This window comes from Meles meles, chromosome 13, assembly GCF_922984935.1.
Source record: "Meles meles chromosome 13, mMelMel3.1 paternal haplotype, whole genome shotgun sequence".
Classification (NCBI taxonomy): domain Eukaryota; kingdom Metazoa; phylum Chordata; class Mammalia; order Carnivora; family Mustelidae; genus Meles; species Meles meles.
The window spans coordinates 71,857,565-71,880,778 of record NC_060078.1 but is presented as its reverse complement, the minus strand read 5'-3'; the positions used below and the strand labels follow the sequence as shown (position 1 = coordinate 71,880,778).

Genomic DNA, 23,214 nt, shown 5'->3' with positions numbered 1-23,214 from the left:
ATCAAGAACCTTATAGTTCATTTCATTTTGACTCTTCTCTTAGAAAGGGGGGGAAGGGAATAGAGTGCTTTTTGATCGTGAACATTTTCAAAATACTTTTTTTTGCATTCAGTTCAATAAAAGAGCTGAAGACCAATAGTGTTGTTTTTGACACTTTGGAAAATTATACATTGGGCTGAAACACTCTATCGGTATATTTTGTCTTTATATTTGTCGGAAGCCACGTCTCTCTTCACCCACAAGATTTCTTCAACCATGTTCTGAACTAGTGCATAATTATCCCTCTTGAAGGTTTTTTTTAAGATTTTATTTATTTATTTGGGAGGGTTCATAAGAGAGAGAATGAATGGAGAGAGGGACAGAGGGAGAGGGAAAAGCAGACTCCCTGCTGAGGACGGAGGCCCCCATGTGGGGCGCAATCTCAGGATCCTGGGATCGTGACCTGAGCTGAAGGTAGACGTTTAACCAACTGAGCCACCCCTTGAACCTTGAAGCTTCTTTAAAAATGTGTTTAGTGTTTCCTACATGCAAGCACTTTTGTTAGACATTGTTCCATTTATTTTCACAACATGCCAATGAAGTAGGTGATGTTATTCTTCCCATTTTGTAGATCAGATGACAGGTATAGGATGTTTAAGGAACTTACCCAATATCCCATTATTAATAACTAACAAAACTAGGATTCTGTAGTCCAAGCATTGTAACCCCAGAGCCCACATTCTGAACTGGAATGCCCTGCTACCTTTCCTTGATGCCTCACTGGCATCGATCTTGATTTGGTGGTTTACTAATCTTCAGAGTTCTTCTGATCCTGTAGTTCTGTTCTGTAAGAATACATAGCACAGTATCTACATGAGTCAAGAAACAAAGACCTGTAAAGATGAAATACCACGCTGAGCTGTTAAGTTGCAGAGCCAGAATCCAAGCTCAGGTCTGCTCCCTACAAAGCTCCACAGTTGATGTAATGTCATGCTGTTGATGAATGGGATATCCTATCCCATGCCTCGGGAACGCAGCTGTGGTAAGCCAGGAGAGTATGACAACATACTTGGTGGCTTTCAGGTCAGTTACCATCACCATACCAACTGGGGCATGAGCTTATGCATCCAGATGGCCCTGGGTTCCAATCATTGCTTAGCTGTTTATAAGGTGAGTGACCTTGGACAAGGTCAAGGTTAGCCCCTATTTCTTCTCCTATAATGGAAATAATATGATAGTGCTATTAGGGTTGTATTGAGGATTTGGAGGTAAAGCAGTACCAAACACCTCTTCCTTCTCCATCCACTCCCTGCATCACCCAAATGTGGTGGCCTTTCATGAGCATTAGAGCCCAATATTATTTGAGTTATTTTTTGTTCTCTTTTTCTGTGTATCTTCTATTCAGTAAGGTAGAAGATGCATTGACACTTTCATAAGAGAATTGGGCTTCTGGGGACACCCAGTGGTTGGTTCAGTTGGTAGAGCATGCAACTCTTGATCTTGGGGTCATGAGTTTGAGCCCCACATTGGGGGTAGAGTTTACTTTAAAAAAAACCAACAACAACAATAAGTTACTTTAAGAATTGGACTTCTGATTTCCTTTTTTACCTTTTCTCATTCAGCTTCACATGTTCTATCATCTAAAACCTCATCTCTCCCAGGCTATGGAAAAAATGGGCTTCACCGGGTAAGATTTCTCAATTAATTGTTCCTGAGTTGATTTCCCTCTTCAGTTCTGGTTGAAGTGCTAATAGACTGTCTGATTGTGTGTGATAATATGATCTCAGTATTAAAATATAATAAAAATTGTAATTCCCCTGATCTCCTGGCAAGTCCCTTTAAGTTACAGGCAAAATAACATATTTCTTTTTTTTTTTTTTTTAAAGATTTATTTTTTTGACAGCTAGAGATTACAAGTAGGCAGAGAGGCAGGCAGAGAGAGAGAGAGAGGAGTAAGCAGGCTCCCAGACAAGCAGAGAGCCCGATGCGGGGCTCGATCCCAGGACCCTGGGATCATGACCTGAGCCGACGGCAGAGGCTTTAACCCGCTGAGCCACCCAGGCGCCCCCAAAATAACATATTTCTATTGTGAGAAAGAGAAATTGACTTTAGAGGAGAGAATGGCCTGTATAAGCTGGTGGGAAGACTACATTAATTAATTGTGTGGCAATTATTTCCACAGTCAAGCTACAAGTAATGATTTGAGCCCTTATCTCTGTTATAAAAGGATATAGGAAAGTTTGTTGCTATTGCCCTCCCCCAAAAGCATAGGACAAATGCAGTTGTGTAGCTAGCGGTGTGGAGAAATGTATTTTCCTTGCTTACCCAGCACCTGCTGGCATTGGATGCCCTGCAAAAGACAGAGATTTCGTAATAGTAGAAGACAAATAATGAAGGTCCAGGAATTCAGCTTGGGAAGAATTCTGAGGATTTTCTAAATCCTTTCTTTTCACCTGACTCCAAAACCATGGCTCTGGAGCAGATTGTCTAGTGGTGTGTTTCTTTGTTTTTTATCATTTCAGCCTGTTTCCACAGACTTTGCTCAGTACAACAGCTATGGGGACGTCAGTGGGGGAGTGCGAGGTAAGACCTGTGTGCCTGGGCTGCTGAATGACTGGCCAAGTCATTGAGACAAGGTTGCGCGGTCAAGTGTACTTTGGCTGGGCTCATGCTGTCTGTTATCCAAAGCCAGATCACAGCTAACCTCTGGGAGCTAGTGGAGCGAGTGGAGCATGTATTAAAATTGCAAAGATGGAGATAGTTCAAGATTATGGAGGAGTAAGGGTCCCAGGAATTCAGCTAGATAGTTGTCAAATCATTCTGAACACCTGAGAACTCAACCTGATATCTAAGAAAATAATATCTGCAACTCTACAAATAGAAAAGTGACCACTTTCTGCAAGAATGACAAGATGGAAAAACTCACATCAGAGAAGAGAGCAAGAGGCAGTACTGACTGCCAGGAACCTAATCAGTATGGATATAAGTAAGCTATCCAAACTAGAGTTCAGAATAATGATTATAAAGATACTGGGTGGGCTTGAAAAAAGCATGGAAGACACTAGAGAATCCCTTGCTGGAGAAATAAAAGAATTAAAATCTAATCAAGTCGAAACCAAAAAGGCTATCAATGAGATGCAATAAAAAAATGGAGGCTCTGTTAGGATAAATGAGGCAGAGGAGAGAATTAGTGATTTAAAAGACAAAATGATGGAGAATAAAGAAGTTGAGAAAAAGATAACTGCTGGGTCATGGGGGAAGAATTCGAGAGATAAGTGATACCATAAAGCAAAACAATATAAAAGTTAATTGGGATCTCAGAAGAAGAGGAAAGAGAGAGCAGAAGAGGAAAAAGAGAGCTCTCTTATATTGGAGCAAATTATAGCAGAGAACTTGCCTAACCTGAAGAAGGAAGCAGGTATTCAAGTCCAGGGAGCACAGAGAACCCCCTCAAAATCAATAAAAATAGGTCAACACCTTGACATAAACAGCAGTGAAACTTGAAAATCTCAGAGACAGAAAATCCTAGAAGCAGTGAGGGACGGTAGGTTCCTAACCTACAAGGGTAGAAGCATTAGACTGGCAGATGACCTATCCACAGAGACCTGGCAGGCCAGAAAGGACTGGCATGATATATTCAGGGTGCTAAATGAGAAAAATATGCAGCCAAGAGTACTTCATCTGGCAAGGCTATCATTCAAAATAAGAGAGAGAAAAAGCTTCCAGAACACACAGAAACTAAAAGAATTTGTGATCACTAAACTAGCCCTATGAGAAATATTAAAGGGGATCCTTTAAGTGATAAGAAAGCCCCAAAGTAACATAGGCCAGGAAAGAACTATATAATATACAGAACCAGTCAGTGACTTTATAGGTAATACAATGGCACTAAATTCATAACTTTCAATAGTTACTCTGAATATAAAGGGCTAAAATGCCCCAAAAGACACAGGGTATCAGACTGGAAAAAAAGCAAGACCTGTCAATATGCTCTCTGCCAAAGACTCATTTTAAACCCAAAAACACCTCCAGATCGAAAGTAAGAGGGTGGAAAACCATTTACCTAATGGGCATCAAAAGAAAACTGAGGTAGGAATCGTTATATCAAACAAATAAGATTTTAAACCAAAGACTATAATAAAAGATGAGGAACGACACTATATCATAATTAAAGGGTCTATCCAATAGAAGATCTAACAATTACAAATATATATGCCCCTAACATGGCAGCAGCCGGTTACATAAACCAACTAATAACACAATTAAAGAAACACATCGATAGTAATACAATAATAGTAGGGGACTTTAATACCCCACTCACTGCAACAGATCATCTAAGCAGAAGATCAACAAGGAAACGCGGGCTTTGAATGACACACTGGGCCAGATGGACCTCACAGATATATTCAGAGCATTCCATCCTAAAGCAACAGAATACACATTCTTCTCTAGTGCACATGGAACATTCTCCAGAAGAGATCACATACTGGGTCATAAGTCAAGTCTTAACTGGTATCAAAAGATTGGGACCATTCCTTGCATATTTTCAGACCACAATACTTTGAAACTTGAACTCAGTCACAAGATGAAATTTGGAAAGAACTCAAATACATGAAGGTTAAAGAGCATCCTACTAAAGAATGAATGGGTCAACTAGGAAATTAAAGAAGAATTTTTAAAAATTCATGGAATCAAATGTAATGAAAACACAATCTTTGGGATGCAGCAAAGCCCGTCCTAAGAGGGAAGTATATAGCCATACAAGCCTTTCTCAGGGGCTCAAATATACAACCCAACTTTACACCTAAAGGAGCTGGAGAAAGAACAGTAAATAAAGCCTAAATTCTGCAGGAGAAGAGAATTAACAGAGATTATAGCAGAAATCAATGAAATACCAAAAAAAAAAGAACAGATCAATGAAACTAGGAAGTTGTTCTTTGAAAGAATTAATAAGATTGATAAACCCCTGACCAGACTTCTCAAAGAGAAAGGACCCCACTCCAAATAAAATCATGAGTGGAAGAGAAGAGATCACAACCAACACTGAAGAAATATAAATAATTATAAGAACATATTAGCAACTATATGCCAACAAGTTGGACAGTCTGGAAGAAAGGGATGCATTCTTAGAGATGTGTAAACTACCAAAACTGAAGCAAGAAGAAATAGAAAACCTGAACAGACCTATAACCAGCGAGGAAATTGAGCAGTAATTAAAAACCTAACCAGAATCCAAGACCAGATGGCTTCCCAGAGGAAGTCTACCAAACATTTAAGGAAGAATTAAATACCTATTCTTCTGAAGCTGTTTCAAAAAATAGAGAAGGAAAGCTTCCAAACTCTGTGAGGCCAGCATTACCTTGATCCCCAAACTAGACAAAAACCCTGCCAAAAAAGAATTACAGACCAATATCCCTAATGAGCACGATGCAAAAATTCTCACCAAGATACTTGCCAGTTGGATCCAACAGTACATTAAAAGGGTTATTCACCATGACCAAGTGGGATTTATTCCTGGGCTGCAGCGGTGGTTCAAGATCCACAAATCAGGGGCACCTGGGTGGCTCAGTGGATTAAGCCGCTGCCTTCGGCTCAGGTCATGATCTCAGGGTCCTGGGATCGAGCCCCGTATCGGGCTCTCTGCTCTGCAGGGAGCCTGCTTCCTCCTCTCTCTCTGCCTGCCTCTCTGCCAACTTGTGATCTCTCTCTCTGTCAAATAAATAAATAAAATCTTAAAAAAAAAAAAAGATCCACAAATCAATCAGTGTGATACACTACATTAATAAAAGAAAGGATAAGAACCATATGATCTTCTCAATAGTTGGTGAAAAAGCATTTGACAAAGTACAACATCCACTTTCTTGATTAAAACTCTCCACAGTGTAGGGATAGAGGGAATATACCTCAATATCATAAAAGCCATCTATGAAAAACCCACAGCAATTATCATTCTCAGTGGGGAAAAACTGAGAGCTATTCTCCTAAGGTTAGGAACATGGTGGGGATGTCCACTCTTACCATTGATGTTCAACATAGTGCTAGAAGGCCTCACCTCAGCAGATAGACAATAACAACAGAAATAAAAGGCATCTGAATCAGCAGAGAAACCAAATTCTCACTCTTTGCAGATGTGGAAAACCCAAAGACTCCACCCCAAAATTGCTAGAACTCATACAGGAATTCACCAGAGTCTCAGGATATAAATCAATGCACAAAAATCAGTTGCATTTCTGTACACTAACAAGGAGACAGAAAAAAAAAGGGGAGTCGATCCCATTTACAATTGCACCAAATACCATAAGATTAGACCTAGAAATAAACCTAACCAAAGAGTCAGAACTATAAAACACTCATGAAAGATACTGAGGAAGACACAAAGAAATAAAAATTCCAAACTCATGGATTAGAAGAATAAATACTGTTAAGACGTCTGTGCTACCTAGAGCAATCTGTACATTCAGTGCAACCCCTATCACAGTACCGTCAACCGTTTTCACAGAGCTGGAACAAATAATCCTAGAATTTGTATGGAACCAGGAGAGACCCTGAGTAGCCAAAGGAATGTTAGAAAAGCAGAGCTGGTGGCATCACAATTCCAGACTAAGCTCTATTACAAAACTGTAACCAATCATCAACACAGTATGGTATGGGCACAAAAACAGACACATAGATCAGTGGAATAGAACAGACAACCCAGAAATGGATCCTTAACTCTAAGAACTATGTCAACTAAACTTTAACAAAGCGGGAAAGAATATCTTCTGGAAAAAGACAGTCTCTTCAACAAATGGTGCTGGGAAAATTCGACAGGCGCATGCAGAAGAATGAAACTGGACCATTTTCTTACACCACACACAAAAATAGAATTAAAATGGATGAAAGACCTAAATGTGAGACTGGAATCCATCAAAATCCTAGAGGAGAACGCAGCAACCTCTGTGACCTCAGCCACAGCAGCTTCCTGCTAGACGCGTCTCATGAGGCAAGGGAAACAAATGCAAAAATGAACTATTGGGATTTGATCAAGATCAAAAGCTTGTGCACAGCAAAGGAAACAGTGGACAAAACCAAAAGATAACCAACAGAATGGGAGAAGATATTTGCAAATATTTTATCAGATACAGGGCTAGTATGCAAATCTAGAGAACTTAACAAACTTCACACCCAAAGAACAAATAATCCAATCAAGAAATGGGCAGAAGACATAGACATTTCTCCAAAGACATAGACATTTCTCCAAATGGCCAATAGACACGTGATGAAATGTTCAACATCACTTGTCATCAGGGAAATACAAATCAAAACCACAGTGAGATACCACCTCACACCAGTCAAAATGGCTAAAACTAATAAGTCAAGAAATGACAGATGCTGGCGAGGATGTGGAGAAAGGGGAGCCCTCCTATGCTGTTGGTGGGATTGCAAGCTGGTGCAGCCACTCTGGAAAACCTCAAAAAAAACTTTTTGAGGTTCCTCAAAAAGTTGAAAATAGAGCTACCCTACGACCCAGCAATTGTACTACTGGGTATTTACCCCAAAGATATGAATGTAGTGATCCGAAAGGGCACCTGCACCCCAGTGTTTATAGCAGCAATGTCCACAATTCCCAAACTGGGAAAGAGCCCAGATGTCCATCGACAGATGAATGGATAAAGATGTGCACAATGAATAGTACTCAGCCTTCAAAAAAAATAAAATCTTGCATTTGCAACAATATGGATGGAACTAGAAGGTATTATGCTAAGCAAAGTAAGTCAGTCAGAGATAGTTATCATATGATCTCACTGATATGTGGAATTTAAGAAACAATATAGGATCACAGGGGAAGGAAGGAAAAAACTAAAACAAGATGAAATCCAAGAGAAACCATAAGAGAGTCTTAATCGTAGGAAATAAACAGGGTTGCTGGAGGGGAGGATGGTGGGAAAATGGGCTGACTGACTGATAGAAATTAAGGAGGGAAAAAAAAAAGAAAAATTAAGGAGGGCACATGATGTAATGAACACTGGGTGTCATGTAAGACTGATGAATCAGTGACCTCTGCTTCTGAAACTAACAAACGTTATAGTTAATTAATTGACTTTTAATTAATTAAATAACAGCAAAAAAATCTCAAAGCATCTCTATGGAAATGAGACCATGAGAAGCAGGGTGTGTGAGAATGAATGCATTGCTCCTGCCACGTGCTGAGTACTCAGTGAGACAGACACGTGGTGTTGCCATGCTCTCTAAGAAAGCGGTGGTCTGGCTGTCAGAAATGCACGTGACACAGAGACAGGGACAGGTTGGGGTCAGGGACGGAAGAGTCCCATGATGCATGCCGGAATCGGAGAAGGCAGAAATACCTTCAGGGTGTCGGGGAAAGCTTGCATGAGGAAAGGGTATTTTAAGTGATCACTGCAACCAGAGGAGGCATTTCCTGGGTTTTGAGGGGCAGGGACGTGGTATGTACAGAGACCCCCGCAGAGAGAGGAATGTGGTGCATTGGAAAATGTCTGGGGAATTGCAGTAGGATATATGGTATATTAATATTTCCGTGTTCTTCTATGATCTTATCCTTCTGATATTTTTTTCTTTCCTTTCTAGACTACCAGGTATGGAACACTACCTCTCTCGAGTTGGCCACACCAGCAAAACAACCGCTGCCCAATGCAGACACGGGTGGCTGCTCCCCGGAAGGGTTTCTGTTGAGAAGATCCTTACTGGGGTTGATCTGTCTGGTTCATTAGTACATAGATGTGAGGAGTGATGAGGATCAGGCATCCTGGTGCAGACGTCGGGCTGGCTCTGTAGGCCTTGGGGGTGTGGCACGAGCCAGGCAGGTGTCAGGGGGGAGCTTGCTCTGGCCTCGGAGAGTCCTCTCGGGTAGAAGTGGACCAGCATCAGGGGTCTGCTCAAATACAGTTTTGCCGTATACTCATAACCACTCAGTACTTTCGGTCCTCCCCTCCTTCCTGTGGTCCAGCTGTCTTAGTAAAAAGGAAAGAGCTGCTCTGGTACCATTCTTTTTTTGCTGGACCCTAAACCTTAAAAAATTATGGTGGAGAACGAGAAAAGGGGAAAAAATGCAAGGAAAACAAGTAAACACGGATGTGGCACTTTTTTGATAGACCGTATGCTTTCGTGCATGGATCCTAAATTAGGAATTAGTCAGTAGTAGGCCTGGGGCTGTCCCCAACTTGATGATGGAAGAACAATGTTCCCAGTCGTCCTGCTTTTCTGCGGTGGGGATCTCATTTTGAAAAATGTACGATGAAGATCTCACATCTACAGGATTTGGGACCCACACGGGGAATTTGGGGAGGTCACAGAGTTCCCCCCACAGCTCCGTGTGGTGGTGTGTGTGCCTGCTTTCAACCAGCTTTTCTGTTGCAGACTCTCCCAGATGGCCACATGTCTGGGGCGAGAATGGATCGAGGGGTGTCCATGCCCAACATGTTGGAACCAAAGGCAAGTACAGCCATTTTCTCTCTTCTCACATGGGGTCAGCACACCAGGCGTCATCGTGAAAAGATGTGGCTTTCTCTCTTTCTACCATTCTCAGTGTTGAGGCCCACTGGCTTCCAAGCTGATACGTCAGACAAGCCATGTCAGAAAGTACCTGGACACTCACTGGTTTTGTCACACTGGGTCAACAGGCTTAAGCCTTCACAGGGCATGGTGTACTGTATGTTCACAGTGAAGCACTAGCCTGCTTCTCCTATGAGCTTAGTACTCACTTAGCCCCTGCTGCCAGCACCCCGAGGCATGCCCACTGCTGAGTGGGGCCGACCGTGCCAGATAGGGTGACCAAGACGTTGCATTTGCCTAGGACGTTGCCACTGTTAGCTCTGGAAGTCTAGCATTCCAGAACTTCCTTAGTCCCAGGCAAACTGGGATGGTTGGTTACCCAAGCTCCAGACCATTCTGAAACTCCAGAGATGTCCAAGGCTGTGCTCCCTAGCTACCATAATTGGGGCTTATTTCAGTGTCCCCCACCAGAACACTGCTTCTGGGTCAGCCTGGTTCCATGAAACCGTGAGGTGGTCATGGAACAAGATTGTTGAACCCTGCAGCGGTACCCTGGCCCTATCAACCATGTTCCTATCATTTTACTTCTAATTTTTACCTTTAGCCCCAAGACATAATAAGTTTGTATTCTTTCACTCAACAAAGCCCTCCAAAGACGCAGTGCTCCATGAGACATGGTGAGAAAAGATAAAAGAACCGGCCCCAGTCCACGGGGTCTGAGAGGAACACCCGTCACTCAGACACCTTAGTTATAATGTCTTATTTTAGTATATGTGCTGCCGAAGCGAGCACAGTTATAATGTCTTAGAGGCTATATCCTGGGAGTACTAGGTTTTAGCGAGATTCTGCTTGTTAATCAAATGGACAGCAGTGTTCTGGAAGAGGTGTTTCTCTTTGCTTCTCAGATTTTTCCATATGAAATGCTGATGGTGACCAACAGAGGGCGCAACAAAATCCTAAGAGACGTGGACAGAACCAGGCTGGAGGTAAAAACTAACCAACCAGTCCCAACCGCAGGGACCGCATTTCCCCCCAACTTCCCCCTGAGAAATGTTTCCATAAAGGGGGGGGGGGGGGAGAATCCACCTCATATGGCAGATAGAACTAAAGTAACTTGGGGTTGAAAACCCAAATAATACATACTTATGAGATCAGCCTAAATATATGGTAAAGCCCAGAAGATGAGCCAGGCGACACGGTATGATTTTAGTCACCTTCTGAGGAAGCCCGATGTTGCCGTAATTATGCCTGGTGTTGTAGAATGGGATCCCATCCCTCTTCAGACATCCCAGCGCCTGGGTTGAGCTTGTCGGGAGAGGGAAGGAAGTACTCAGTGAAGAGGTTTGCCCTGGACAAGCTTCCCTCTTGGCTGTTTCCGCACTGCTAGCTGAAGGGTTATCTGGGTGCACATACCCAAGATCCCCTTAGACACGCAAGGCTGCTCGTACTGTTCCACCTGAGTGATTTTAATTAAGAAAAACTCTGGCTGCCAGTCTTACAAAGAATCATTACTCTTTCCTGACGAAAGGCAATACCTTTGTACGTGAAGTCAGTCTGGCGCAGAGAAGAAAGGCTCTACTATCCTAAGGGAATGTTTTAGGAAGGACGACAGATGGAATCCATTCTCCTGGTAGACCAGGCGTCCAGCAGAGCTCCTGCTGCTGCTGCTGAGCCAGGAGGAAGCCCCAGGGCTACCCAGACACCACTCTGGAAGTCTCTGGTTTTCTTAGTGCTATGGTCCATTTTCCCTGCATCTTCTCAGCATCCCAAAAACCTGAAGTGAAGTTGCCTCTAGCATAACGAATCACCTTTGTATGTCCCGTCACCGCGTAGCGTATAACAATAATCGTTCCTACTCCGCCAGCTCGCTCTGCTGGGGCGGGCGCCTCACCTGGACCAGCCCGGTCAGGAGCCGGTGGGTCCAGGGCCTGGCAACCAGCCTCAGAGGTAAACTCTGCCACCATTCTGCCTTGCTTTTCAGAACGATCACTTACAGACTCAAAAGCAAGTGTCGGGGTCATCCACGCGGCCATCGGGACTGACCACTGTTCTTTCTCCCACCCACAGCGCCACTTAGCCCCAGAAGTATTTCGGGAAATCTTTGGAATGTCCATACAGGAATTTGACAAGTTACCTCTTTGGAGACGCAACGACATGAAGAAGAAAGCGAAACTCTTCTAAGCCCATGCCCCCCCCCCAACCACGTAGACAGCAGTTAAGAAAGGGACTGACAGGGCGACACTTAGGATGTTGTGTTAAGGCCCAAACGTGATGGGAGAATTCGCAGACTTTAGACAGAATTCTGTCCCTCAGCAACAACAGAACAGGAAACCTGACTAAAACACCCATGAGCCAAATACTGGGCCAGCCACCGGCAACACTTGCCAAGAAGTAATGGGGTCAGAATTTCTGTGTCCCCCGCACTCGACAGAAGTGTTCACACGTGACCTTTCAACATCACCTTACGTACACAACAGGAGCTACTTCTTCCATTTCCTTTATCTGTTGTCTAACCAGAGTGCTGACTGTTTGGGTAAGAGCCAGCAAGTGCCCTTAGCATGCCGCATGGGAAAAAGCAGTTGTAGTCATTCGAAGCAGGAATGGATTGTGTAGCACCGTGGCTAAGGAGGAAGAGCCTGAGGGATGTACCCATGTGGTCGCACCACTTTGCACACCCCTGTCCTCACTGGCCTCATGAAGCCCGGCCTGGGCCCCAGCGGGATGGAAATCAGAGTCGGGGAACAGGGCAGCTCTGAGTGAGTGGGCTGAATCGCAGCCAAGGTCATTTTTAATAAGCTCCTTTTCCTCTACCTTTTTGCTAGGACCTGGTTGGCAAATTACTTAGCTATTACTAAAAAAAAAACCAAAAAACTAATAAATAAGAGAAAGAGAGGGAAAGGGAATGATTAGCCCTTAATTCTTCTGCTTCAGACTGTACACTTCCTCTGCCTCCCCACCAAGGACAGGTGCTGTCACAGGCCCCCACTGCTGAGAAAGGAAAGGGAGGGATGATCTCCAGTTGTGTGCTGTTGCATGATTTCTGCCCCAGGGCCACAACACTCTTGGCAAAAAAAAAAAAAAAAGGAAAATCCCGTGTCCCGCCAGTGCAGGTTCTACTTTACATCCCCTGCTCCTCACCCCAGGGCCCCTGAATCTGATCAGGCCCACTTGGATTTGGGATTTTTTTGAGGTCTCTTCAGTAGTAGGCTAAGGAAAGGGTGGCTTTGCTCTTGGAAATCTCTGCAGCTCCAGGGTATATTGCCTCAGACTGATTTCATTTGACCTTTTCAGCTTTCCTTCTTGCCTAGCTCTGTTGACTTCACAGCGTTCGTGTGTGTGTGTTTGTGTGTGTGTGTGTGTGTGTGATTGGACGCCCCAGTGTAGTCTGAGGCATCTGCGTGTTGCATTTCATCTCTGCTCGAGTGCTGCAGCTTCCGAGGGACGTTTGCACACTTGTGTATGACTCAGACGTCGGCACTGAGGTCGGACCGCACCTGGGGGGGCATCCGTGGAAGGGTGTCGGGGTCGGAAGCTGGCATCCCCCACGATTCACAAAGCTCAGGTCTGCAGCACCGTGAGGACCCCAGACCTCAGATCAGGCTGGACGTGGACCTCAGAGCGTCCCACCAGAGTCTGCAAATTCAGCAGCACCAGATTGGAAGGGGAGCCTAGGGTTTCACCAAAACGTGCATGTGAGACCACATCGTGATTCCCCAACGCCTCGAGCCGTGACTCAGATGAGTGGTGAGGCAGACAAGGGAGGGTTTCTCCCTCCAGCTCCACACGTGGGTGGTTATTTGGTCTCATGCTCTGGGGGCTCTGCCTAGGAATTTAAATTCTGTCTTAAGGCCAAAGGAGAAATCGTTCGAATTCTCTTCATACGCCACTACTTTAAAAAAGCTAAGACATTCTTCCTGTGGCCACCGAGTATCCGAATTAGTTAGTAGCCAATCTCCACGGTAAAAAGGAAACAAAAATAGTTTTGGAAACTGATGCAAACATGTAACGTGGCACCCGCTCCATCACCTGGGTGCTGTGAGGGGCTCTGGGCTGGCTTTTCCCGTGTGCTGTTCCCGAAAGCTCTAGAGCTGCCTGTCCTTTGAGTGCTGCACACTGCATGTTTGAGGCGTGTTCTCACGAATATGAGCGTGCATGTGTGCACACGTGCCTGTGTGCACGTGGATGTGTGTGTGTGCACGTGCGCGTGTGTGTGGGACCTACTAAAATACTTTGCAAATGACTGATGGAGCAGACTTGAGACGACCAGCTCCTCGTTGGGCTGAAGCCCCTAGTTTGCAGCTTGCAGTTCGGTGCCTTGAGTGGCCTCTTGCTTTCATTCTGAATTTCTGCTGCCCCGTCTTTGCTCTTCTCTCTGACAGCAGCAGCCTCAGTACAAGGCCTGCGAATCCTAGCCCTGGCTTTGCACTGGCAAAGGGGGAGGAGTGGGGACCATGGAGCCTTCCCAGTAATCCACAATGAGCATGGCCAGATCAGGATGCCAGGATGCCAGGTGGAGAGAACTTGTCCATTAACGGGGATCATAAAGGACCCTCGATGTTGTCATTGGTTAACGAGTTATGACCCATGCACGTGCAAGCGAATGTCAGGGTGAGAAGAGTTGCAATGATAGCTAAAGATCTGAACCCAAAACCTGCTCCCACCAATGAAACTCTACTCTTCATCTCTCTTTTGAATTCCGTTCTGTACCCAGGGTGGGGGGTGGGAAGCTTCTTTCCAAGTTATTAGCTAATTTAAACTATACTGTGCAAAACGCATTACTGGAAAATGTCCGTAGCCTCCTGTCTACAAAGAATGCGGTGCTACGCTCTGGGGAGGGGTTTTAGGAAACCATAATGTGGACTGGGTTCCCCAACTCCACTCTCAGCAGAAGGCTCCAGTGGAGGGATGGGTCATGGGGCAACCGGGTTCTCCTAACTGCCAAATCTAATATATGGGCGACAATGGCCTCGCCATTTTTTTTTTTTTTTAAACTGGGCTCAGCACGTTTGTCCATAAAATGTCCTGGCCACTGTATAGGAGATCAGTGTTCTCTGCTTGAACCCCACTCTGCACAGCACACAAAAATTCTAGTTGTGAGCGCAGCCCAAGGAACAGGCTTGTGTACTCTAGGGGAGGACTTCTACACACGGCAGGCTTTCCTGGTCCATACCCCAAGGGCTATATTTTTGAGCGCTGGGCTCGTTAGCGATTCTTCATAAGCACCCAGCGCCTGCACGACGCAGAAGAGGCTTCTGACAACCTGAAAGTCAGTGCTTTAAAGTTTCTTCCAGAAGAGCCAGGAGACCATTTACTCCTCCCGTGTGGTTCAAGATGAGACCTAGAGAGAATTTGGGAACTTGTATAGCTAGCTAAGCATCTGTGTTTTGGTTCATGTTAGTAATGAAATGTCCTTAATGGAACTTCCTCAGCAACGAAGGACAGACTGCCTGTCCTCTGAAACCTCCCACAGAAAAGCCAGGGTTCATGGGTCCTATGGTGCATACTCCCTCTGCCACTCTCATCCTCTCAGTCTGGTGATGGCCGTCAACTCGACTTCAAGAGAAGTCTTGCTGGAAATGTTTCTAAAACTTTCACTTAATTTCTTTACACTTTAAAGCAAACACCTTTTTCTAAAGAATTGCTTCTCAGATGATTATACAAAATACACATGCTTTTGCAAGTTAAAAAAAATGGAATTAACCACTTTTGACTAGGTAGGTCTTTCTAAAGATTCTTTCAAAAAGCGTTAGCGTTCTGTGCGTTGAAGGGGCAGGCGAGCCCTCTCTTTGACGGTCAGGAAAGAGGGGGGAAGGCAACGAACTCCATGAACTTCATGTAATCCCCGTCTGTGTCCTCCGAGGCAAGCTGTTTTTGCAAATCACCTCTTCTGTATGACTGGTCACTGTTTATCTACTCTTCCTAGACCCGCCTTGACCTGACTCAATCTTTAAAATTATTTTCTTTGGACAAACCAAGTGTTTGTGAGTAAACCCTGCAACTCACTCATCAGTACTCCCTTTTGAAGAATGTTCTGTTCAGAAAAGGAGATCATTTCAGGCGTGAGATTTGCTCTGACACCACCTTAGAGTGATAATGTACATTAAGGAAACTAGGCAACTATGCTGTGATGAAAGAGAAATTTTTACTTTGGCTTAAAAAATAAATAAATCACTCTTTCCATTCACTGCCCAGGAAGCCATGAGGAGATGGTGACTGATCTGCTTTGCATGTGGATTTTTGTGTTTTTAAGTGGGTGCGTTTCATTTATGGCCAGGTCGAAAGGGGGAGGCGGTCTGTTTCTGCTGAAAGAAATTTCTAAGCAGTATATGTAAACACAGCAAAATTAAACAAATGCAGTGATGGTTGGTGTCATGGACTGGCAGTTGTTATCATGAAATAAAATTCTTCCCCAAAAGTGTCTTCTCTCAAGAATGAAGACCCCGCGAGTCACTTGCGGACCTCGTTCACCAAAGGCAGCGGGAGACACTACTATATCCACTGCCGTTCAGAAAGGCGGGGAGCCCCTTAGTGACTGTACGTGCCTATGTTTCCTTATCCCGTGGAAGAGAAAACAAGTGTCCCCAGTATTGATGTTCCTTCTGGGTTCTGGGTACAGACCCGGCCAGTAATACATGTGTGGTGTCTGTGAGTTGCCGACAATCCTGCATCCGGTTCTCTTGGAGTCCTTTCATTTTAAGTTCAGTTGAATGGAATTTTCCAGTTCTTCCTTCCCTCCCCTTCAGAAACATGAAAGTGAATATTGGGAAGAACCGCTGTGTACAAGATGTGTCGTGTCCCTGTGAAAGTGAGTGGGTGTCCGTCTGCGGCCCGCAGACCACAGACTGGTGTGCAGAGGCGGGGCAGCCCCGCGGCCCCGCGTTGCTGTGCTTAACGGCCCGACCTGCTTCGCGCTCCCGTTGCAAGCAGCACTCGCTCCCCGCCCTGCCCCCGCGTCACTGCTGTACACTCACCCCTCAGTGAATAAAGTGTGTGCTTTATTCTACCCACAGATGCCTCCGCGCCGTCTTTCCTTGCTCCGCCGCGCCCTTTACCAGTCTGTCCTGTTCGAAGGAAGACCTGTCTGACTTTTGATGACCAGCACAAAACCAGAATCAAACCAAAGCCTTAGGAATGCATTTTTAGCCCACAGGAGGGCTGTGGAGAGGGGGAAATGCAACAAATAGCAGTGGTACATCCCGGGACAGTCCAGTCACCAGACTGGACACATTGACCAAGTTAGCCGAAGGGAAAATGCATATTTTTTAGAGGGAGAGGTGCATGAGCGTGGGTGCGGTGGGGAAGGGAGAGAATCTCAAGAAGACGCCCCGCTGAGCGCAGAGCCTGTCCTGGGGCTCGATCTCACAACCCTGAGATCATGGCCATAAGCCAAAATCTGTAGTTGGACGCCCAACCCACTGAGCTACCCAGGCGGCCCTAAAGGGAAAATATTCAGAAAGAGCTGTTGGGCTGTGCTGGTCTACCAGGTGTTTGGTTTTGTGACACAGGACTGCCAGTCTCATCATCGGGACGAGAAGGGGGAATTGAAGCTGGAGGACAAGAGCTTGTGAACCACGGCGAGTGGGGGGCTGCTTACCAGGAAACCACAGTGCGACAGTAGAAACCTGTCTTTCAGAGCTTTGACCTCCCCTGCGTTATCAGACTTCAGGTGAAGAAATCTAGATTTTGATTGGCATGTTATTCTCACTGCCATACATTTGCGCCTACTGGAAAACACCAGGTATTTAGACTCGAGATGGCCCATTCTGACCATAGCCATTCTATGGTGTGTGTCAAGCCTGTTGGCTTCGTCAGTTCAGGCTGCTATCAGCAGACTTCCATAGCCTGGACGGCTGGAACAGCGAACATTCATTTCTTACAGTTCTGGAGTCTGGGCAGTCCAAGATCAAGGTGCTAGCAGATCTGGCGTCTGGGGAGAATGTGCTTGGGTTTGTAGACAACAGTCTTCTGGTCACATCCTCACAGGGCAGAGAGAGGAAGCAAGCTCTTCTGTGTCTTCCTATAAGGGTGCTAATCCCATCATGAGAGCGCTACCCTCAAGATCTAATAACCAAAGGCCATGCCTCCTAATGCCATCCGAGTGGAGATTAGGATTTCAGCATATACATCCCAGGGGTGAGGGAGACCACAAACATGCACTCCGGAACACCCATCCTGGGGCCAGTTGCTCTAGCATTCACGCGGACCCTCATCACAAAGCCGGAAACTGAGACTGTGGGGATCAGTGTTGTGTCCATTTTGCAGACAGTTGGCACGTTGGGTTTACTAGTGTAGGAAACGGGTCAGGAGGCCCAGCTAGAGGCCTGTGTTCTATTCACATCTGTCCCCACCTGCGCGGGCATCACCACTCTGGGCTCTTGATGACTGCAGTCCGTGTTGACCTTCAGCCCTTACCTTGACCTCTCTGTGACTTTTGCCACTATGATCACCATTTCATTGAACGCAGACCCCCTGTGTCACTTAAGTGGTAGCCCTCACACAGCCCAGTTCACAGCCCCGGGCCCTTCACCGCACCCACTGCTGTCCCTCCCACCATGCGCACCTTCGAATCTGGCCCTCCAGCTCTTCCAAAGCCCTGCGACTTTCCTGAACACACCATGCCCTCTCCTGCTGCTGGAGCGCATTTCTTTCGTACAGTGTCCAATCCTTTGAGGAGGTGGAGAGCGGGAGGATCTGGCCCCAGGGACAGCAACACTGACTGTTTGAGTGAGATCAGTCATCCAGAGCTCTTTGGAGTTACCCGTGCGAATTTCCCATGGGCTCCGTTTGCCCTGCATCAAAGACAAGCCTGAGTTCACATCCTCTCTAAGAGCCTGCCTTGATGAGCTCAGCCCAGCCTGCCCCAGGAAATTCTTTGCACGCCTATGGCTGAACAACCCGTGTGACAGTACTCAAACTTTGCCCGGTGCCGCTAGCTTGGCGTGCGTTTCTGCTCCTCCGTTGAACTGCGGTCAGGTCTCTGGTGAGTGCCAGGCTTTGTGTGAACCGTGTTTCTCACGACAGCCCTACAAGACGGGTCACTGTGGCTCGGCTCTACAGGTGAAACCAAAGTTCAGCAGCTAATGGTTGCCTGATCGTCAACCAGCAAGCCGCAAAACTGGGACTGCGGAGGCCTATCTTCAAATCCCATACTGTTCTCTTCTGCGTCTCCATGACCTTCCAAAGGGGAGGACTGCCTCTCCCACATTCCAGATCTCCCGGGGTCCACTGCAGAGCAGAGGTTCTCCCCATGAGACTGGCCAGTTACCTTCACTAGGCTGCAAGCCCCATCACGGCTGCCAAGTTGCTAGTTCAAGCAAGCTTGGGGGATCTCACTAGCTCTGTGTCTTAGAGCCAGTTATTCCACCTCCCTAGGCCTCAACTTGTTCATCTGCAAAATGGACAGAATACTAATCCCCATCAGAAGACTATTGCTACATTTTAACTCATGTTGATCACCACACAGTATCCAGGACATAGTGATTGCTCAAGAAACAGCAGTGATCTTTATGAAGAGTAATTGGCCCTAAGAACCCCGGATACTCTGAGCCTCAGTATCCTCATCAGCAAATTAGGATTGAATTCCTGCGTTCTGGATACATCCTGGGATTGTTAGGCTGAATGAAGCAAGATGGAGGGCTCAGACACAGAAAAGCGTTAGTTACACTGATAGGTGGTTTAGGGGAATGAGGGTTTCTCGGTACTACTTAGTACCACTACAACTACTAAATAGTTTCCTCATTCAAGAATTTTAGTTTTTGGTCTGGGCTTCGTCTCCCCCAGTCTTTCATAAATACCGCAGCGTGAAAGCAAGCCCACACTTCTTTTATCTGCTTTAATAACAGCCCGCCCTTTGTCCAGTAATACTTGAGGCTGGAGATCCTCTGAAGACATGCCAGTGAGGAGTAGTAACAAATTATCACACAGCAGCTGAGTCCGGCTGTGGGGTCAGACTCGCAGGGGTTGGGGTTCCATCTCCACCAATAATCAGCTGTGGAACTACCGACAATTTGCTTAACTTCTCGAAGCCTCAATTTTGCTTTCTGTAGGAGAGGAGTCATAATAGCGACCTCAAAGGGTTATTGCGAGCCTCCAGTAGAACACGGCCCGGCACCATACAAGATGCACAGTCATAAGCTTTTATTCAAAAAAGTCGCTGTCATGTAATGAGCTGTATGTGCCCAGCCCCGAGCGGGGCGTATCTTGTGGTTTATCCCACACAGCTCTTTACATCAGCCCTCCACCAGCAACACCCCAGCTCCCCAGCTTCGAGGTCAGCATGTAGGCGAGAGTCATGCAGAGAAGGGCTCGGGTACCCCCCCCCGCCACGGGCGCTGTGGCCAGCCAGGGTGGCAGCCTGCTCAAAACTGTAGCATCCCAAGCTGTCAGCTCGGGCTCAGCTCTTCCCAAGGGTTTTGTTTTGTTTTGTTAAAGATTTTATTTATTTATTTGACAGAGATCACAAGTAGGCAGAGAGGCAGGCAGAGAGAGGAAGGGAAGCAGGCTCCCGGCTTGAGCAGAGAGCCCGATGCGGGCCTGGATCCCAGGACCCTGAGATCATGACCTGTGCTGAAGGCAGAGGTTTTAACCCACTGAGCCACCCAGGCACCCCTTTCCAAGGGGTTTCGAAGCTGTGGGGCCCCAGGGCTTCCGGGGTCAGGAGGATCTCCCTAAGCTGCCTGAGGAATCCTTTAGAAACACCATCTGTGGAAGAGCTGAGCTGTGTCTCTTTTCATGAGAGACACCTTTGCTTCCAGAAAGATCTTTCTGACTGTATTATTTCAAAACAACCAAGGCAGCAAAGGCTGAGCTGCCAGTCCTTACAGTGTTGGGGCATATTTCCTCGGATCCAGAAAGCCACCAGGCCTACTCAGGCCCTCCTGCCCATCGCGGGAATGGGGTTCCTGCTCTCTGCAGGGCCAGCCCTGCCTGGGTGTGTCGCCAGCCCTGCCCTTTTGGACGCGCTCATTGTTGGCCGGAAAGCGCTGGGAAGGGTGGAGACTTGGCTCTGGCAGCTTTTGAGAAAGCCCAGGGTGGTCAAAGGACTAGTGCCCAAAACTTCTGGGAATCCCAAGCCTGTGCTTGAGAACCTGCCTCCACGCCCTAAATTTCCTACACCCCCCCCCAACCCCCTCCTGTGGTAGGCCAGGACTCTTGACAAAAAGTCAGAATCTTCCCCCTTCCAGTCCTACAGCCCTCAGGGCTGGGCAGTAGTGGGTCAGGGCCCTGGAGGAGGGGTAATATGTCCACATTTAGTTTACTTTCCAATCTCAACTGGATAAAAATGCCCTCTGGGCCCCGCCATTGCCATTGTGCCAAGTACAATGGCCACCCCTAGAGAGGTTTTTTCCATATTTATTTGTGCTTGTCCCCCTGCGGCTGCGTCTTAACTCAGCCCTTCCCCTCAGATAAAAAGACAAGTAGTCTTGGGAAAATTTCTCCTCCAAAGCAGAGGCAGTTTCTGCTTCGCCCTAAGCATGTTTTAGTGGCGGGACCTCCCAGAACATCCCTGAGGGCCTGGAGGCCGGGCAGAGCCTTGGGCGGCTTCCAGACACAGAGTTTGGGAATCTGACTCAGGTGTAGGAGTCCGGATGGTAGGGAGAGGGTGGACGGCGGCAGCAGCAGACATTCGGTGCGGGCCTCTGGAACGCCAGGTACTGGCCTAAATAAGTACTTGGCAAAGATTATTTCATTTCATCTGCAGAGGGTAAGCCCAGGACGGGGAGAGGCCCCCTAGCAAGAGGGTAGGCTTCTAGCCCCTCCCATCAGGTCCAAAAGCCGCGTTCCTCCAAAGGCTGTCACCGCTCTCTGGGGGTCTCCGAAAACCAGGCTAGCTCATGGTTTTCTAAGGATTTGCCAGAAGGACCATCTTTGCAAAGACAAACACCAGTCTCTCGCGGCAAGGTGGAGCCTGGCCATGAATAACAACACTTTGTTCTAAACTGGACACATGTTGGCACAGAAAGAGTAGGTCCTTTCGTTCCTGCTTTTGTGTTGGAACATACCTCTCGTAATGAAAGCTAGAAAATGTTCATGGCCGTTACTTCCCATCAGATAGGAGCAAAAATCTGCTGGATTCTCCTGGGAGCTTTTTGTTTTCGCTTTGGTTTGAATAGAACCATTTCTAATGTCCTCCACATAAAAACAGGGTGTTTCAGACCATTCACAGCAAATTGCTAATATTTATTCATCATTAATCAAAAGGCTTCTGCCGAGTGTTCACCTCTGGATGCATTAGCAATGATCCCCACCAGCAGCACGGGTGGGGGTAACCCTAGCGATGCAAATCAGAAGTTGCCTGATTTGTCCAGGCTCCCTTGGCTCCCTGTGGGAGCAGCCAAAAAGGCTGGGCCCAGGTCTAACTACGAGGCTCATGTTTCAGTGCACAAGGAGATTCTGATTGGGTAGATCTCGGGTGGGAGCTGAGAAGCTATATCTTTAAACAAAATCGGAAAGCTTCCATGGGATTCTTTTTTTTTAAGATTTTCTTTATTTATTTGACAGGCAGAGATCACAAGTAGGCAGAGAGGCAGGCAGAGACAGAGAGAGGGAAGCAGGCTCTGGGCTCACCAGAGAGCCCAATGCGGGGCTCAATCCCAGGACCCTGAGATCATGACCCGAGCTGAAGGCAGAGGCTTTAACCCACTGAGCCACCCAGGCGCCCCTTCCATGGGATTCTTGATGGATCCACCAGGTTTGGGAACCTCTGCCCCGCACCTGCTCCTCATGACATAGTCTCAAGTCAAGAGCAGAGCCGGTCTGGGACTAACCCGAGCATCTGTCACCAGGCTCGGTCACTCCTTGTCCCCACTAAGTCATGGAACAAGCAGTCAGACAAGGCCTGGAAGTCTGCCCTTGCAGAGAGGCCCAGGGTCCCCAGTGGCCTCCTACGGAGTCACCAGCATCGTCCTTTAGCACCCCTGGAGCCCAGCCCTCTGAGCAGATGACTTCAGAATCAGCTCAAATATCACCTCATTTGCAAGAAGTTTAAGAAGATTATCTCCAGTGAAAGAGAGAAGCCTGAGATGAGAGAGAACCAGTCAGCCTCACTGGTGCTGAAAGGGAAAACAATCTGTTGGCATTTGTTCTCGCTTTCTCTGCCCACAACTGTAAGAAAACTCCGAATGTTGAAAAATGGCCTAGAAATCTTGCTTTTTTATCAGATGACTTATTTTTTCCCCCAATGTGCTCACTGTTTCTTCAGCCTATTATGTGCCAGCAGGGGAAGTGGAAAGAACTCCAGTGGTAAGTTTTCTACTGAGACAGGCCCTCCAAGGAAATTTGGTAACTGCCTTCAGGGCCTGGCTGGAGTGGGAGTGAGAATTAGGAAGCCAGGACTTGTGATGACAAATTCTTCTTTTACTTGAAAGCAGTTGTTTTTATTTATTTATTTTAAGTAGTCTCTACACCCAACGTGGGTCTTGAACTCCCAACCCGGAGATCAAGAGCTGCGTGTGCTCTACTAGCTGAGCCAGCCAGGCGCTTCCCTACTTGTTTTTATTTTTAAACTTAATACATGAAAGCATCAATAGTGAGTTGAAATAGTGAACCCCGATAGATATGTCCACCCAGAACCTCAGAATATGCCTTTATTTGGAATAAGGGTCTTTGCAGATGTAATGAAGGTAAGGATCTGGAGACAAGATCATTCTAGATTTGGGGTGGGCCCTTACAAGAGACCAAAAAGAAGACACAGAGGGTTGCCCGGGTGGCTCAGTTGGTTAAGCA

General features: G+C 46.6%; 1 protein-coding gene across 11 annotated transcripts in view; it reads left to right on the top strand.

The window, feature by feature from the left end:
* The window catches only part of ABLIM1 (actin binding LIM protein 1), a 305,845-nt gene extending 289,349 nt beyond the window's left edge, over nucleotides 1–16,496 (top strand). For all 11 annotated transcript variants that reach the window (XM_046027513.1, XM_046027510.1, XM_046027516.1 and 8 more), the window contains 6 exons: nucleotides 1,602–1,666; nucleotides 2,502–2,562; nucleotides 8,566–8,573; nucleotides 9,355–9,429; nucleotides 10,395–10,475; nucleotides 11,557–16,496. In XM_046027513.1, coding sequence (XP_045883469.1) covers nucleotides 1,602–1,666; nucleotides 2,502–2,562; nucleotides 8,566–8,573; nucleotides 9,355–9,429; nucleotides 10,395–10,475; nucleotides 11,557–11,670 — 404 coding nt within the window. In that variant the 3' untranslated portion in view covers nucleotides 11,671–16,496. The remainder of the gene's footprint in view (nucleotides 1–1,601; nucleotides 1,667–2,501; nucleotides 2,563–8,565; nucleotides 8,574–9,354; nucleotides 9,430–10,394; nucleotides 10,476–11,556) is intronic.
* Nucleotides 16,497–23,214: the final 6,718 nt, after the last annotated feature.